The sequence below is a fragment of the Uloborus diversus genome, chromosome 4 (genome assembly GCF_026930045.1).
Source record: "Uloborus diversus isolate 005 chromosome 4, Udiv.v.3.1, whole genome shotgun sequence".
NCBI lineage: Eukaryota > Metazoa > Arthropoda > Arachnida > Araneae > Uloboridae > Uloborus > Uloborus diversus.
The window spans coordinates 16,982,093-17,001,173 of record NC_072734.1 but is presented as its reverse complement, the minus strand read 5'-3'; the positions used below and the strand labels follow the sequence as shown (position 1 = coordinate 17,001,173).

General features: G+C 35.8%; 1 protein-coding gene across 1 annotated transcript in view; it reads right to left on the bottom strand.

Moving 5' to 3' along the window:
* The window catches only part of LOC129220196 (deoxyribonuclease-1-like), a 53,476-nt gene that overhangs the window by 14,303 nt on the left and 20,092 nt on the right, over positions 1 to 19,081 (bottom strand). The window contains exons 2-7 of the mRNA XM_054854560.1: positions 18,517 to 18,758; positions 12,587 to 12,675; positions 11,941 to 12,024; positions 8,763 to 8,860; positions 7,468 to 7,583; positions 4,444 to 4,598 (exon numbers count right to left, since the gene is read on the bottom strand). Of these exons, the coding sequence (XP_054710535.1) occupies positions 4,444 to 4,598; positions 7,468 to 7,583; positions 8,763 to 8,860; positions 11,941 to 12,024; positions 12,587 to 12,675; positions 18,517 to 18,735 (761 nt within the window). The 5' untranslated portion in view covers positions 18,736 to 18,758. The remainder of the gene's footprint in view (positions 1 to 4,443; positions 4,599 to 7,467; positions 7,584 to 8,762; positions 8,861 to 11,940; positions 12,025 to 12,586; positions 12,676 to 18,516; positions 18,759 to 19,081) is intronic.

Genomic DNA, 19,081 nt, shown 5'->3' with positions numbered 1-19,081 from the left:
GTAGGTTGCGAAAAAGGCTTCCAGGAGTGTTTCCAAAAGTTATATGAACACTGGCAGAAGTACTTAGTCCCTCAAGGTGACCCTTTGAAGGTGGATGTGCTTCGGTAATGTGAACTATTCTGGGTAAAGTTTCATACAGCTTGTCCCCGAAATTTTGGATCGTAGTGCGTACAATCTATATAGGATGTATTTATGCTTCTCTTTTTTGACTGTTGTATGATGATAGAGAAAAAACAACAGCTAAAAAAAGAAGAAGAAGAAGAAGAAAAACAATAAAGACACTGTTTAATAACCAACGGATTTGTTTTTTTTTTTTTAAATTGAACATATAACTAAGATTTCAGCAATGTTGTAATAATGTATGGATTATGTACAGTATACAGAGTTAAAAAACTTTAAATTATGTTGTTTAATCTTTCAAAAAAAAAAAAAAAAAATAAGAATAAAAATATAAAACTGTCAACAAATTACGCAATAAAGTGGAAAGATTGCACGTAGACATTTTTTAGTCATGAAATTAAACAAGAAGGTAACAGATCATTTACAATATTAAATCATAATAGGAATATTTTTATACTTATTTAAAATTTATGAATAGAAAAATTTGGCTTCGTTCCCAACTTCGGCCTCATTTGTTTAGTACAGAACCGCTACCACCAACGCTTCGGAATAGTTTCTGAGTCGACTTCAGCACTTCGGAAGAAAAAATTCAAAAGTCCCTTTTATTTCCGAATTATGTCACATTCAAAACGTCTTTAATATCAATTTCTCACACTAATGCTCTAAATTCTTCCTAAACAATAGATTAAGTTTGAAAAAAAGATCTCTAGTTTTATGAATGGTGTTAGTTTTAAACAACTCGGAAGTGCAACTAGAGGTTGATTTCAGAAATACAAGGAGAGGGGGCACGCAAGTGTTCTAAAAATTACCGTCGGTTCAACGTGAATCTAACAAAACGACACAAAAACCGGTTTCGCCATCTCATATTTGTTTCCATGGTCTCCAATTCGGCAGTATACATACACTCTATAACAAAAAAAAATCGACGCATCAAGACGCAATCATCCGATTGCTTTGAAATTTTGTATGCATGATTGTTTTGACCAGAGTGCAAATGATTAAAATTTGGTGTCCAATGAATGAATAGTTTGATCTCCAGCGCATCGAAAATGCGCATCCAGCAGATGTATATAAAGAGCAGTTCTTCAACAGTTGTTAAAACTTTCGGTTTGATTGCGATTCAGATTACCTTCACTGTTAAAAATTTTCCGGAAAATTTACGGTAATTGTTACTGGCATCCATGTTGCCAGTAACTATTACCGTAAAAATCAAATGTTACTGTAAAATTTTACGGTTTCCTCGGTAGGCCACAGCAACCAGTTGGCGCTGGGATCGCTTATTTCTCCGGTATAAATTACCATAAAAATCAGCGATGCGTCGGCGATGCAATTTTACAGTAACAATTACCAGAAAATCTTCCTGAATTTTTAACAGTGTTCCAACAACTTAAAAAATGCCTCGCCGCATGGCTCGTGCTCATTACGAGCAACTGTCAGAGTTTAAACGAGGTCATATCATTGGATTGAAAGAGGCCGGTTGGTCAAATCGGAGAATCGCTCGTCATTTGAGTCGAAGCGATGTCGCGATTCGAAGATGCTGGCAAGGATGGGTGGAAAATGGCTGAGTTCAGCGTCAGGATGTTAGCGGTCGACCTAGGGTCACAACAGATCATGATGACACAGTGTATGTCCGATCAGCTGTCACAGCGCTTTCTTCATCTCTATGAACCATCAGACGTTCAACCCAAACACCAGTGTCCATCATGACCATTTACAGACGGTTGGGACAACGAAATCTACGCTCGCGCCGACCGTACACTGCCCAGCCAGATTACAAAGGTGCATGGCTCCATCAGGTTGGAATGGTGCCGACTGGGGATGTATAGTCTTTAGCGACGAATCCCGCTTCCAACTGTGTCATGACAATCATCGAAGACGTGTTTGGAGACACCTAGGGCAGAGGAGGGATCCTGGTTTCACTTTTGCACGCCACACTGACCCTCAACAAGACATTATGGTTGGGGTGCCATTTCCTTTGATAACTAGACCCCTTTGGTCGTAATTAGAGGTACACTTACTGCCCAGTGGTACGTCGACGACATCCTCAGACCTGTTTTTTTGCCGTTCCTTTTGCAGTACCCTCGGCTGGTTTTCAGCCGAGGGTGCCGAGAACCCGAGGGTGGAGAGAACAATGCCAGCTAACATACGGCACGTGTTGCTATGAACTATCTGCAAGCTTGTCAAACTCTTCCGTGACCTGCCAGATCGTCAGATCTCTCCCCCATCGAGCATGTCTGGGATATGATGGGATGGCGATTGCATCTGGCAAGGAATGTTGATAATCTCGTCCAGTAATCGGAGCGAATTTGGCCGGAAATACAGCAGGACAACATCCGGGAGCTTTATCGCTGTTTTCTACGTCGTGCTTCAGCTTGTATCTAGCTTAGAGGCGGGTCAATACTTTATTGAACTTGTTACTGTAACTCTGACATAAATTATTCAATTGTTCTAAGAATTTAATCATTTACTATTCTGTGCATTGTCTTCCTATCCACCAATTTTCGTCTCAATCGGATCACTCCTTCTTGGTGCGTCGATTTTTTTGTTATAGAGTGATCGTCAGTCTGAGACGCTATTTAGTTTTGTACTGAAATAAGTAATTAATAGCCACAAAAAAATGAGTAAATAGGTTTTTTAGAACACCCGATCGAAAACAAAAAGGGAAGTGCACAACTGGAACGTACACACACCCCACATTCGAAATTTTAACCTTCTAACAGCTTACTATTTTTGAGTTATGACTTATGAGAGATACATACGTACATCCAGCCGCAAGAAACAACGCAATAATTAACTTGTTTGGTACCTGAATGCAGTATTAAAAACTGTTTCAGGGGTGACTAAAATAGAAATTCATACTGAAGTTTAAGTAAACAATTTTATATAAAAACAATAACTGCCTTTATTTTGCATTAAAAAGTAAAACAGCAAAGGTCTTATTTTTTTCGAAAACATCGGCCAATTCCATCGGCTTTTCGATGCTTTTAAGGCCGATGGGCCGACGTTTCCTGCAAGTTAGCATCGGTCGCCGATGCCGATGGCTAAATTGTTGAACCATCGGCGCCGATGCATCGGTCGAGTCCTAAAAGTTATTCCAGTTGCCTGAACGTGCACAAAAATGTGTTTCGTAAGTGCTAGTCGCTGTGTTGTAGTAGTGGTGTTTGTATTCGAAATAGTAGTTATCGTACTTGTAATATAGTAGTAGTAATCGTACTTGCAGTAATAGTAGTAGTAATCGTACTTGTAGTAGTAGTAGTAGTAGTAGTAGTAGTAGTAATCGTATTTGCAGTAATAGTAGTAGTAATCGTACTTGTAGTAGTAGTAGTAGTAGTAGTAGTAATCGTATTTGCAGTAATAGTAGTAGTAGTAGTAGTAGTAATCGTATTTGCAGTAATAGTAGTAGTAATCGTACTTGCATGAAAAGTAGTAGTAATCGTACTTGCAGTAAAAATAGTAGTAATCTTACTTGAAGTAGTAATATTAATAATCGTACTCGTAGTAGCAGAAGTAGTAATAGTAATCGCACTCGTAGCAATAGTAGTATAATCGTAGTCTTAGTAACGCTAGTAGTTGTAGTAGTAGTAGTAATAGTAGTAGTAGTAGTAGTAGTAGTAGTAGTAGTAGTAGTAGTAGTAGTAGTAGAAGTAGTAGTAGTAGTAGAATCGTACTTTTAGTAGTAGTAGTAGTAGTAGTAGTAGTAGTAGTAGTAGTAGTAGTAGTAGTAGTAGTAGTAGAATCGTACTTGTAGTAGTAGTAGTAGTAGAATCGTACTTGTAGTAGTAGTAGCAGTAGTAGTAGTAGTAGTAGTAGTAGTAGTAGTAGTAGTAGTAGTAGAATCGTACTTGTAGTAGAAATATTAGTAATCGTAGTAGTAGTAGTAGAATCGTACTTGTAGTAGAAATATTAGTAATCGTAGTAGTCGTAGTAGAATCGTACTTGTAGTAGTAATATTAGTAATCGTACTTGTAGTAGTAATATTAGGAATCGTACTCGTAATAGCAGAAATTTTAGTAGTAATCGTACTCGTAATAGCAGAAATAGTAGTAGTAATCGTTCTCGTAATAGCAGAAGTAGTAGTAGTAATCGTACACGTAGTAATAGTAGTAGAATCGTAAGTACTTGTAACAATTATCCTAGTTTTACATAGTTACTAGTTTCATAGTTATACTAATATCAGTTATCCAAACAAAGCGAGCCTAATTTCTAGTGGAATAAACATCAACTTCGTAGTGGATGCTTCTGTATTTGTTTCACTGTGTAGTTCTATCTACTATAAAATGATTATACAACAGAAATGATAACAGAACGAATCAATTGTCTTACCTGTCCAAAGCACAGCTTTTGTAGTTGGTAGTTGTATCCAAATGGTTTCCCAAGAGCCAAAAGAATTCGGGTCGGGTCCACAGAGATATGTTTTCCCAGTCGTTTTCACCTACGTAACTGCAATCTGCATTAAAATCTCCCATGATCAAAAAATCCTGTGGACAATGTTTTTTGTAGCGATATCAGCGATAGCATTAATGTAAAAAGGTTACTTTAGTGTAAAAGCAATAAATAAGCATGTTGTAGCCATCAAGAAATTTTAATCTATATCTTTCATTTAAATAATATCTTTCAGAATTATTGAAAAGCGTCATTTTCTTGCAGCAAATGGCACTTCAGCATGATCAGCACCTGCTCCTACCGGGGTCCTCAATGACACTAATTTTTGCTTTAATCCTTGGAATAGTGATATTTCTCAATGATTTATGAAACAATTATTGGTATCCTAATTGTTTCTTCTACCGACAAGGGCTGGTTACATTTCGGCAACAATCTTTTTTAGCAAGTGGAGAAATCGAAGTTTTTTTATATTGAACGTCCTTTGTGCATTAAAAAGAGTAATCCAAGGTCTTAATAAAGTTTTTATGTTCTTATGGTTGTCAGAATGGAGCTAGTGAAGATTAGTTCTTAGTAAAAATTACTTTAAAAGTGTTGCTAGTTTCCTGTTACATTAAAAAATATATAAAAGCATTAATAATAAAAAAAATATGTAACAAAATTTTATGATGGCAACAACGTACTTAAAAACTTATTTACACCAAAATTCATTTTGAAAACTTATGGTGTATAATTACAAACTTAAGTGCACAAAATAAATAAATAAATAAAACTAAAAATGAATTGGGAAGGTGTGGATAGAAACGGTTTCAAAACGGAATTTGAGGGGAAGAAAAGCTACGAGTCATATGAATTGCGCCAAGCGCTAAAAAAAGAAGAAATAATCTCATTATTTAAACAGCATCGATACTACGTAATAATTTTCAAGCAGGCACAAACATACTGCCTTGGGTAGGTAAGGTGCCCACTAATTCTTAGAATGGGACATTCTTTTCGCGCTTTATGACTATTCGATATTCTACTAAACTTCAGGTAAGTTTTGTAAATCCAGCCTCAGTATTCTTTACTAATAATAAAGCTGAAAGTCCCTCTGTTCGGATCTCTGCCTGTCAGGATCTCTCTCTGTCCGGATCTCTGTCTGTCAGGATCTCTCTTTGTCCGGATCTCTGTCTGTCTGTCAGGATCTCTGTGACGCGCATAGCGCCTAGACCGTTCGGTCGATGTTCATGAAATTCGGCAAAAAGTTAGTTTGTAGCATGGGGGTGTGCACCTCTAAGCGATTTTTCAAAAATTCGATGTGCTTCTTTTTATATTCCAATTTTAAGAACAAAATTATCATAAGATGGACGAGTAAATTACGAAATTATCATAACGAGGAATCTTATTATGGGCACAAGCCAATTGGCGAGATACGACACTATCATAACGTGGAACCGTAACATGGGTACAAGCCAATTGGCGAGAAAATTCACCATACATTATTTGTAAATATACAAGTGAACCAAAAGACCTTTTAATTTTTCTATTACGGGCAAAGCCGTGCGGGTACCACTAGTAAAAAATAAAATAAAATACGCATTACAATTAGAACAAACAAAAAATCCACCTCCCTCGAAGATTTGAAAATCCACTATATCCACTATAATATTAAAATCTGTTCGCGTCCGTCTGTCTGTCTGTCTGTCTGTCTGAAGATCGATCTTCTCGAGAACCGTTGCGAATCGAGAGTCAAACGAGATACCGATCAATTCGAAATTTTCCAAAGAAAACAATAGGATCAAACTCGTAATTGTGCGACTTTAATTATCGGAGATATTAATTAAAACGTTAATTAACATAACGTTATTCAGGAATTTTTATTTCTTACCTGTTGCCATTTTGCATATGCATGAGCAAATAAAATTCTAATAATTGTTTTAAAAGAGATTTTTTTGGCTGCTGTCCAAATCTTAAAACTACGTTTCCATCTAGAATTTCATTTTAAATTTGTTTAAAATTGGTTGCCCTATTCGGACATAGCCTTTATTTTATCGTCTGTCTTTTTTTTATTTTTTACATTCAACGTTCTTAACTCTTTTCAACATATGAAAGTTGTTTCTTTAGCTATGTTTATTGATTGTAATGTAAGTTTATCATTCACCGGCCTCATATTTTGGTACATTTAGGATGTGCGACTAATTGTATTTATTTTGCTGGATTTTTTCCTGTCATATGGGTGAGTTTTCGAATTGTAATAACCCTCTTTTTTCTTCCTGTTTCTATTTTTAAAATACAGTTTATATCGTTAAAAGATCATGTTAAATTAAGATTGTTTGGATTTCTTTGTGAAACAGAGTTGAATAAAAAAGATTGTTTTCAAGGATTTTAACTAAAGCTAAATTGGAATCTGATGACTTGGTATTAAATTAATGCTTATTGGTAGTTATTTAGTCTTGGTGCTTCAGTTTCACGTAATCAACCAAAAAGTGTGTGTCATTTTATGTAAAAAGCTGATTGTAATTGTACATAAATAGTTCAGATATAGTCTATCAGATGTAATTCATTTCAACGTGACGTGAGCACAGATTATAGTTGATAATGCATATATTTTCATCTTTTATGCAAATTGAAAATACTCATAACTTGTATCATTGATAACTATGATTAACGTTAAAGAGATTTTTGACAAAAATATGCTCTACTGGTGTTTTGCAAACCTTGCATTACGCGTATTTATTTACTCCTTAGCGCTTTAGAAACTGATGTCAGAGTAATACAAAAACATCAATTGGACATCTCTTTCATTTTTTAAGTAGCCCGTGCAACGCCGGGCACGCAGCTAGTAATAATAATAAAATGCGCTTTACAGTTATGCAGACTAAAATTAAAATTCCCCCGCCTCTTGAATTCAAGAGCAGATTAGGACCCCGAAGAATCATAACTAGTTCATACTGGTGCTCGTACTCATATAACTGCCACAGTACAAACCTGAAGCTTATATTTGCCTGCCATTTCGTCGTAGAGACCAGCGAGGGCATCTATTTCTTGCACAGCATTGGAAGGCTTTGCATGATGGCCGATCACTCCAAACTTTGAAACATCTCCTGGATTTTAAAAAGAGAATGATATTGAAAAGTAAATAAATCTGTTTTTACAGAATTAATGATCTGCAATTGGTGGAAAAATAGTAGCACAGGCAGAAGTTACATGGTTCTAGAATTATTAAAACCTGGAAAGGATTGTCCCTCATTGCATAAAAACGGTCCTACGGTAGTAGGAATGAACTTCTAAATTGTTTTTTTGCATATGAAAGAGTACTTAATTTAAATATTTTAAAAATGTCGCTTACGACAAGTTTTGTAAAACCAGAAAATGAAAACCCCCGCAGAAAACAATCCAATCAAAATAGAAAAACAAAAACTAATGTACTAAGGGGTCGTCCACAAAGCATGTCACGCTTTGAGAGGCAGGGGTTTCAAAAAATTGTGATAGTTTATGACAAGGGGAGCGAAGGAATAACAACAAGTATGATTTTAAAATAATCAATTATCCAACGTATTGAAGCACAAAACATGCAAATTATTGCAGACACGTGTTTCGGTGTTACAAGGAACACCTTTTTCAATGCAAAGAAGTGTGAGCTTCTGGATGAAAAGTCATCCGAGAAAAGATGTTGGCTTTTCTCGAAAAGATCTTGGCTTTTCTGGAATGACTTTTTATCCAGAAGCTCACACTTCTTTGCATTGAAAAAGGTGTTCCTTGTAACACCGAAACACGTGTCTGAAATAATTTGCATGTTTTGTGCTTCAATACGTTGGATAATTGATTATTTTAATTTTCAGCACAAAGGTATTTATTCGTTATTAAGTATGATTTTAGTTTAAGCTAAGGTTGTTTTATAGATGGTATTAGGCTGAAATGTTTTCTTTTAACTTTCTTATTTGAAAAATTCGGTGATATTTACTTGAAATTACCTTTTTGCCTACCTGCTTTTCCCCCCAAAAATATTGTGTACAGTAATTTGTTTCGTATTTTCCCCTTTTTCAGAGTAACAAACACTTTAAACTTCTGGTTCAAAGCAGTAATCACAAATTCGCGAACGTGTACAATATTGATATTTTCTTCCTGCTTTGAAAAGGAGTTTATTTTTTGAAATTTAATAAACATGTTTTTTAAAAAACGGATAAGCGCATAAATTCAACAGAATGGCATATGTTTTTATACTCCTGGCAACATGAACGTTGCAGCAGAGATTTAAAAAAAAAGTTTTTGATAATGCTTACTTAATGTAGGTGAACTGAAAACGGCTACAAGTGGCTTTCGGTAAAACTTCTCAGGATCATTGTATGACTCAGTCCGGATCAGTGTCAATTTGTTCGTTCTGAAAAAAAAAAAAAAAAAAGAGCTGACGTGTGCCTCACATGACTTTCTTTTACTCCAATTTAATGTCATTTTCCCATTATTGGCAATTTTAATGTGATTCAATAGTTTACTTTCTAAATATCACCAACAATGGCCAAATTGAAACCAGATAATTAAAAAAAATCGCCAAATTGTTACCAAGTTGGCGACAAAACTTTGCGACCAAAAGACTGGCGATATATTGCCAAGTGTCCGCCAAATTGTAACACCACTTGAGTTTACATCGAAATTAACGATGATTTCCCCCCAAAAGGGGCAAAAGACACCCTTAGAAACACCTAAATTCAACCAAAAGGAGCACAACTAGGCCTCACAGGGAGTCTATGTACAAATTTCAACTTTCTAGGACATACCGTTCTTGAGTTATGCGACATACATACGCACATCCGCACATCCAAGCATACGCACATCCGCGCATACGCACATCCGCACATCCGCGCATACGTACATCCGCAAACACGCACATACATACATACGTATATACAGACGTCATGAGAAAACTCGTTATAGTTATAACTAACTCGGGAATCGTCAAAATGGATATTTCACGTGTCTATACGTTCTTAGGCACTTTTCCACGTGTAGTCGAGTCGAAAAAAAAAACTTAATATTCATTCGGGGTAGAGCAAAATGGAAATTAAGGTCGATTTTTGAGTGAAATTTTTTTTGCGAATACAATACTTCCTTTTTTGTAAAAGGAGGTAAAAAGAAAGAAAATAATGCACGGTATGCAAATAATTTCGTGTGTTACCCCGTCTACCACTACCGAAACTCTATACCTCAGAGGGAGACCGACGCAAGTCCAAAAGTCTTAAAACAAAATCCTTTTCAGTTTTTAATCAAGGTTAAAAGAGCGCGCGTCCCATCCTTTGCATGCACCAGAAAAACGTTTTTTCTCCCTATTGTAAAATTACCATAGTGTGATTTTACTGTAAAATTACTGTAAATTTTAATGTAAAATTACCATAGTGTGTGATACGTTGTTCTGGCTCTATAGCGGAATGAAAATTAAGATCATAAAATTTCGCCAAAAATCTTCTTCCGAAAGTCTTTCAAGCGTACTTTTAGCAACTCCATAATTGGCAGTCTACAGTGGGTTTTGCAAGGTTCTAGTTTTGGCGAAAAAGGTGTTCTAAAGACAGTGGTGTTCCCATAAGGTATACTCCATATACGCCGTATATACTCTCAAGCATTTTTTAGGCATACAGCGTATACCATCAAGCTTCAAAAATTTTCAATATTATGACATATTATGTATATCATCGCATACACATATTGTGCATAACTGATTACTGGGAGCATACCCTCAGAAAAATTGATTGGAACATCACTGTCTAAAGAATGCGTCGGATACAAACTTACTTAACTGAATAAAATACTCCCCAACTGTATTTCAAATACATTGTGTCTGGAAAAAAAGATCAGTATTGTCAGTGCGTCGATTACAAGTCATTTATTAATCCGACCGTAAACACACACATAAATGGTTTTAAAAGTTCTTTCTTCTCTCGTCAAATGTATCCAGCGAGATTTACGACCGTCCCGAGAGTAAGAACAGGCACTTTCGGGAAGTTTGATTTTATCCTTCATGCAAGTCCCGCTCGATTGAGTAAAAATTTACCATCGTGTTCAGGACACCACACTAGGATAGGCATATTATGTGACATCTAGGGTTCTGGGAGGGGCTGTTGTAACCAGGGTTGCCAGATTAAAGAACAGTAAATACGGGACGGGCTTCTAAGAGTGAAAGGGGGGGGGGGGTATTTTTGAGATTGAGTGCAATTAGTGGTTATGGTGTATTTTTAAGGAGCGATAAACAACAATGGTTTTATAGCTTTCCTAAGATTCCTTTCAGTATGTTTATGGGTGAGCACAATTTTGGAGGAACTATATCTCAGAGAATAAAGCAAGCAATAGAACGATGTTCAGTGTACGGATCGACGTTGATAAGAACAGGTGCTAATTAGTTTTTTACTTGCGTTTGCTTTAAGAGAAACAGTGCAATCGAAAACATTTTTTGTTAAATGTGACTACTTTATCAAAAATAGTAATGGAAGGAATCGTGGAGCAAAAATTATTTTTTAATGCCGCATCAGCCAATGTAAAAATTTGAATGAGTAAGCCTCATGGCATGCCGCGAAAGCAAAATTGAACGAACCAAATAAAAACGATAGCAATTTTTACATTTGCTACCAAATTATTTTCTTTTTGCTCTTTTTTTCACATGTTTTATTATTTTCTTCCCTTAAAAAAAGACTCGTTTTTTAAAATACTGTTATTAGCCAGAATATGGGACTTTAGCCGTCCCGTATGGATGTTCCCCGGGACGCAGGACAATTTTTCAAAATACGGGACTGTCCCTTGAAATCCGGGACGTCTGGCAACCCTGGTTGTAACCCCTAGCCCTCGCTGCATCTTCGGTTTACAATACTTTCTATGAGAGCATTTAAGCGAAAAAATATTCTCCTTGATATGTCTTTAAGAATGGGGTGGTTTCCTTCAGTTAAAATTACTACTTTTAGTCATTGAAATGGATAGAATGAGCAAAAAAAATTTACTTGGACCCAGAAAATACTTTTATTTTCCCAACAGTTAGTTTTTAATTAATTTTTTTAAATGTCCGATTTTTCAAAAAAGGCATGGTCTTTATGACGTCACAAATGATTCAATTTGGCGCATCTTTCTACTACGTTCCCACGTTATGATAATCAAGCAGCGAATTAAAATTGCGCTCTACGCTTGCTACCAACCATATCGTTGCCAATACACGTGAGTAAAGATGCGAATTAAATATTTTGTACCGTGAATGGCAACACTGAATGGCATTTCATCATTTCTGATGTCATCGGCAAAAGCGTTAAACGATGAAAAAGCACCGATTTAAGTAATTTTTTAAAAATATTAAACTTTAAGAAATTATTTAAAAAATGGTTAAATCCTATGTTTTTAAGCATGCTTTTTCAGAAAAAAAAATACTTTTAAAATTTTGGAAACGACCCCATTCACGTTTTAGGATTTAGAGGAAAAAAGTTTTCTTACCTATAAAAAATAGCGTAGAATTCTTTGCTCGTCGGATGGCGTTCGCTCATTGTCATATTATAGGTGACACCCTGTGGTGAAAACCTGCAAAAAAGAAAAAACAAATCAATCATGTTAATACATATACAGGGTGGGGCAAAAAAAACTCGGACAAAGTTTGCATTGTTGAATGGAAATAAACTACTTTCTTTTCAATGAGTGTAATAATTTTTTACACACACCCCTACACGCTTACACACACTCACACCTACACGCTTACACACACTCACACCTACACGCTTACACACACTCACACCTACACGCCTACATACACACACGCACACACACACACACATACACACACATACACACACACACCTGCACACTCGTGATTGCGAAAAACATAACTTGAATTCAAGATGTCAAAAATTTAAATTTTGCTTTTTTTAATGATCACTTGGTTGTAATAACGAGCAAATATAGCGAGTCTTACATGCGCACTACAAGCAAGTTCGACTGCACTTCGTATGCATATTTCTGTAATAAATTAAATTTGGGAACAATCAAACAAAGGATGGTTGCTTTTTCAAGGTATGGCCAAGTATACCGTTTACTGATATTGTTCGTTCTTAAAATAACAAGTTTTCATATCTTATTTTATACTCACTCATTCACATCTCTAAGGAGTTTTCTCATATACTGCATGTCAGTCGTCATGATCTCCAGTACCAGAAGCAAGTCATACCTTTGAATAATCTGCAGTGCAAGAAATAAAACAATAATTAGAATAACAAACATATTGAGGTGGAGCACTAAATAATTGGAGGGGTATTTTTTCAGGTCTTCTTTTCAGTCCCGGTATTAACACACGAAGGGTATAATAATGAATGGAAAAAAATGAAATAGGTAGTAATCAAAAGAGCATAGTCTTTCTCTTTCTGCGTAAAATTTATTTGACCTCGTGCCCCCCATGACCGATATATTAAGACTTACAATCTGTCAAAATTTTGGAAAAGTACAAAATTTAAAGCTTTGGCGAGAAATGGAAGGAGGAACGGCCAGGGCCGTTCCAAAGGTGGGGCGAGCGGGGCAATCGCCCCGGGCGTCACGAAATGAGGGGGCGCCGCAAGGCGCACCTCGTTTCGACGGAACACGACGACACTCACACGAAATGATTGTATAAAACTAGGGGCGCCTTGTGGCGCCCCCTCATTTCAGGTATCATAGACACACAAAATAGATAATCATTGCAATGATTCTTTATTTTGTCCTATGGCACGAAAATATTCCTGTCTCTCAGTCTCCAAAACATTCGTTTCCTTTGTATCATTGAAACAGATACAATTTCTGAGAATATAACTGTTTAGAATCAACCAAAATGCACTTCTCATTTGTCTAGTTCTCACCAAATTTGCTTGAGTTTTGCCCCTGCATGCAGTGACGTAACCAGAATTTTTTTTAAGGGGACACATTAAAAAAAAATATATTGATTGGATAGGAAAAAAGATCAAAAGGTGTCCGGTCAAAATTTTGAAACTTTCAGTTTTAAAAACGCAATTTTAGCCTTAAAACGCGATTATAGCCCGTGTTTATTGACGTTAGGGTAAGAGAGAGGGAGTTCAGACACTGTTTCCGATCGATTATTTTTTTAAATAGATTGAAATCAATTCCTGCAAGTTTTCGAAATTGAAGTTTCAAAAACGCAACTTTTGACAAACTTTGAAGATTTTATGAATAGGAGGATCTGGAGCATTTCTCATTAAAATTTTTCAAAACTATGGATCAAAAAATTTTAGCAGTGTTTTACTTTCAGGTGCTATCCCACTTAAATTTTTTGTGAGTGTCGTTTGAAAAACGCGTTGCTTGTGGTATTAAAGAAAGGCGGCATGGGGACCCTTACACGAATATTTTCTTAAACTCAAGTCTTAAAAGCAATTTGTAAGGCCATTTTATGTAATATTAGAGCAGTGCTTTTTCGAAATTACAACTCCAAAAATGATGCAATTCCGAGCGATTTTCGGTGCTGTTGGGGGCTTCTTCTTAAAACTTACAAATATTTGATGCAAAAGAATAATATCTTTGTTTATAACATATAAGAAAGCTGATATTAAATTGGTACAACTAAAACCAAAAAACTCTTGAAAAGAATCATTGGATGAGTCCAGATCGAAATTTATTTTTGATGTAATTTACTCCGATAAATACATTTTCCATTTATAATCAGCAAATTATTTATTCGTGTTCTTAGTTTGAACAATATGAATAACCAAGTCAGTTTTAATTGTTTGTTTTTTATCTAGTGAGATAACATTTTACTATATAAATATTTGGATTTTTAACATTTCTATTTTCGAAAAGTTTTTGGGGCATTAATGTTTCACTATTAAAAACAGATTCATTGCTTGCGTTTTAATTTGTATGATGCATAGCCCTTTTATTGTTCTGTTTATCAATATGTAAAAAAAATCATGTATGTATTATGCGCTGGTGTTATAACTAACTTGATTTTTCTGTGTATATAGGGGAGGGGGTACGCCAGGAAACTTTCGCCCCGGGCGCCGTCAGCTCTTCGGACGGCCCTGACTGCACCTTCTGCATATGACAGGACATCCATCTACAAAGTTTGTGAAAAATGTGTTTTATTACTCACCGGAACCTTAGAGCAGGAATTAGTAAATGGATAGAGCAAGTCCAATCATTTGGCTTAGCAAAAGCGGAGACAAAGACGTCAGGTCACGTGGCTCAATAACGACAAATGGTTGACATGTTTTGTGGGAATCTAGGGAATGAAACCTGATTTCTTCCAATGCATCACGCGACTTGCTTCACGGATGAAAGTCTTCACTCTCTCCTTTTTATCTCTTCTCAATGGCCGGAACTCGATAAATTTGGCGACATTTCTAAAATTTTGTCGGATTTTTAAAATGTGATATTTCGAAAACGGGGACACAAGGGCAAATAATTTTCATGTCGAAATCATGTTCTACAATGTCCTTTCGAGTGCTACGTATTTAGATTTTTTTTTCATTATTACGATATTCACACATGTGGTAATATCCGAGAATGCAAAAAAGGGGATTCCATTTCGACTGCGTAAATATAAAACATAACGTTAAATTTATGCCTTTGGCCAAAATTTTATATTTCATCAAACAAGTAACATATATTAGGGGGAAAATTTATATCAAATAAAAATGTGTTTAATGTTTGTTCAAAAGAACTCTGAAGAATCAGGTAGTATGAAATCTTGCAATTTGGTGGAAGCTGCTCATACTCTCCGAAACTCATACTCTTCTGTTGTTTGGATATTGTATGTTCTGGGACATAGTAGGGGGGGGGGAGAGGGAGTTAGTACCCGGAAAAGAATCCGACGGCGCTTGTGGACGTATACAGTAGGTTAGGATTCATTTCGTGGGTTTTCTTTAATTAAGAACTAGGTATCTATCTGAAGATGAAAAATTAATGCTTCAAATTTTTGCTTTTCTACAGTTTAACATCTCCTGTATAAGCAAGTGAAACTTCGCTGTGAAATGTATTTCATTTTTAACATGACTTTTATTTGTTTGAGTCATTAGCATGGAGGGGAATGTGGGGCAAAGTGAAATAGTGAAATATTTACTCCGCTTTTAGCAACACTTACCTAGTAATACAGTCTGTCCGAGAAGTCTTTGATACATTTCCAAAATTCGGTGAAAAATAAATAAATAAACGAGATAGAAAGTAACATTAAATTACATTTATTACCTCATATAGTAAAGTTTTTTTAATGCAAAAATGACCGTAAAATTGCAGTGCGGGAATTGTTAAATCGAGAATTCCCAAGCAGGTGGATCGGACGAGATGGTCCTATCCAGTGACCACCGCTTTCTTTCTTTGGGGATTCGTCAAAGACACTGTGTATTCCACCAAAGTGCACAACATTTCAGATCTTAAACATCGCATTACAGTCGGCATTAAAAATTTTAAGATACGCAGTACGAATGGTAGGTGATCCTCTCCTCTGTCTTGGAGCAAGAGGTAGTACTAGTAACTACAAATGGCAAGTGATCCTCTCCTCTGTATTGGGGCAAGAGGGTAGTACTAGTAACTACAAATGGCAGGTGATCCTCTCCTCTGTCCTTGGGACAAGAGGTAGTACTAGTTACTACAAATGGCAGATGATCCTCTCATCTGTCATGGGGCAAGAGGTAGTACTAGTAAACTACAAATGGCAGGTGATCCTCTCCTCTGTATTGGGGCAAGAGGTAGTACTAGTAACTATAAATGGCAGATGATCCTCTCCTCTGTCCTTGGGGCAAGATATAGTACTAGTAGCCCTGGTAGGTGCTGTTATACAGCATGATTTAGATAAAACCTTTCAGTGAAAGCCTACCTAGGACCTTATCTTTAAATGCGTTCTACTCAAAACTTGAAAATGTCCACTTACATCCCTTTTCTTCTCACTGCCACATATGTAGGTCTATTCCAGTCAAGAAAAAATTACCTCTGAAATCCACAGCATATGATATTACAAGCAATTTGTAAAAATGGGTACTCAAATTGTAATATTTTGTTATAAGTCAAAAAATTATTTTGATATTATCAAATGATAAAGATCTTGTAATCAATATTTTAAAATATTAATTGGGACCTTCTAATATTCGGTGCAGTATTTATTTAGTTAATATTTAGTAATTATTATTAGAACTCACAGGCGAAGAAAAATAAAAATTGTAGCTGATTTTCGGATAAAATTTCTAAGGTTCTGTGTATTAAATTTTAACAGACAATATCCTTCAGGCGACAAAAATTGTTGGTTAACATTTTTGGGGAAAAGAAGCAAATTGAACGAACATCGCACTAGAAACACCTTTCTAGTGTGGTGTTGCTTGAACTGCTAAATGTCGAGGTGAACTTTCGTGAGTTTTCGAATTTGAAAACCATTTAAATAACTATGTGCCATCTTTCGTATCATATTATCTGTCCACGGTTGCTGTAGAATTGGCAAACGTCCAGTTAAGACGAACCTATCTTTCTCATGAGGGAGAAAAGCGAAAACTTGATAAGCGTATTTCCTTCATTTCAATGGGACCCTGCTGAATTTAGAGGCTAAGGGGCAGTCCACAAATGAATGTCACGCTTTAAAGGGGGAAGGGGGTAGTGAAATTGCAATAGTTTGCGGCAAGGGAGAGAAAGGAAGTAACAAGAAGTGTGACATCACACATTTTTATAAGAATATGTTTATTTAAAAAATAGCATGACTTGGGACGAAGGGGGAGGAGGGTAAGATGAAGTGTAAGGCTCTGTGACAAAGAAGGGGGGGAATAAAAAATGATGATAAAAAGGGTGAGACATTTAACGACAGCCCCAACATACATCTGCAAAAGCTCTCCATTTCATTGGTGGTCAGACAGTAAACGTAAGTTTTTTGTGACGCATAAAGAGTTAAGTACTTTCATCACTCACGCATTGAGTTTTCTTTTAAGTCTGCAAAAATAAAAATAAAATTATTTTTCAAAAAACCAAAAAAAAAAATACTTTTGTACTTTAAAGCAATTAGAAACTAAAAAGTAGAAAAGAAACATTCGCCTTCGACAGAAGGAATTCAAAAACACAGTTTTTAAACTTTTTTTTTTTTTTTTTTGAATAAAAGCAAAAATGAGACTCGTTTATTTATTTTTTTGCTGATAGAGGTGAAAAAAATCTTTAAAATAATGTCTTACTTATGTAATTTCAATGCTACAACACAAGTGTGGTTTGTTACCTTGCCCCTATAAGTTACGAGCATACATTCATAAAAATTTGAAATCATAATTCAGCTGAGGAAAATTAGTCATTCAAAATAATATTTTCTGATTCATGGGAGGATCGATCCCGTCACCTTCGCAGGACTAATAACGCAAAGAGTTTCAGCGAACGCGCTAGCCGATTGCGTCAAGGATGCTTCGCTACATTTGAATTGGGGTTTTTTTTTCCGAAATTTTGAAAGTACTTTTTTTCTGGAACAGCATGTTTAAAAACATAGAGTTCAACCATTCTTTAAAGAATTTGACAAAGTTTAATATTTTTAAAAAATATTCAATCGGTACGCAGATTGAAATTTATTTACGCTTCTGCACATGACATCACAAGTGGTGAAATGCCATTCACTGACGCCATTAGTGCACAGCGCAAACTATCATGTCCTAGCGACGCGGTTGACAGCAAAGCGTAAACATTTAGCGTGCCAATGGAGTTAGCGCGCCAAAATGCATCACTTGTGACGTTATAAAAACCATGCCTTATTTCCAAAATTGTAGATTTTCAAAAAATTAAATAAAAAATATTTGTTAGGAAAATAAAGATTTTTTGGCTCTATTTTATTACCTTTTTTTTTTCTTATTCTCTCGATTTCAGTGAACTAAAAGTACTACTTTGGACTGAAGGAAACAACCTCTTTGTATTGAACGATTTTATATAAACAACACTCTGCGCATGCTCGTTGAAGTTAGCAAAGCTGGAACGTTTCTTTTTCTTCCCCTCAGTTCACTCCAGCCGCTAACGTCCCATAAAAAGCATAGCTTCAAAATTTAAAAACGGGTCGCATGACAGATGAATATTGGAAATCGATCGACATACCTTTTCGATTATGTACATTATTCCTGCATTTGTGAATTTATTCTTTCCTAAGGTCTGGATGTTGAATGACCCCATCAACAATGGCGGTTCGACTGGATTCTCGATGATTCCTTTCGGTTTCGTCCACCTTTGAGCATCCTGTAAATGCTTTGAACTTGGCTGCCATACCCTTCCATTACACAGGGTGAGACAAACCAAAAACAGTACATTGTAAAGCATTATTCCAAGTATTTCAGCCTAAACTGAAAGTGGAGAAAAGAAAAAAAAAAGCATAAGGTAGAATCCCTGTCAATTCAACAAGGGGTGTAACATGATGGTCTCGGATTTTTTTAAATTTAACATATGTATCAATTCATAAAAAATTAAGAAATACTTTTTTTTTGTCCAAAAAAAATTCCTGAGCCAAGATACAGGTCGCCAAAGATGGCGGTCCTGTCATGATTTCTCATTTGGGATTTTCGTCAAAATTTTTCAAGTCCATTATCTCAGGAACAGTAGAACATATATTGTTGAGGTTTGTTTTATTTAAAAGGATATTTTCTCTTGTTTAAAAACATATGCAACA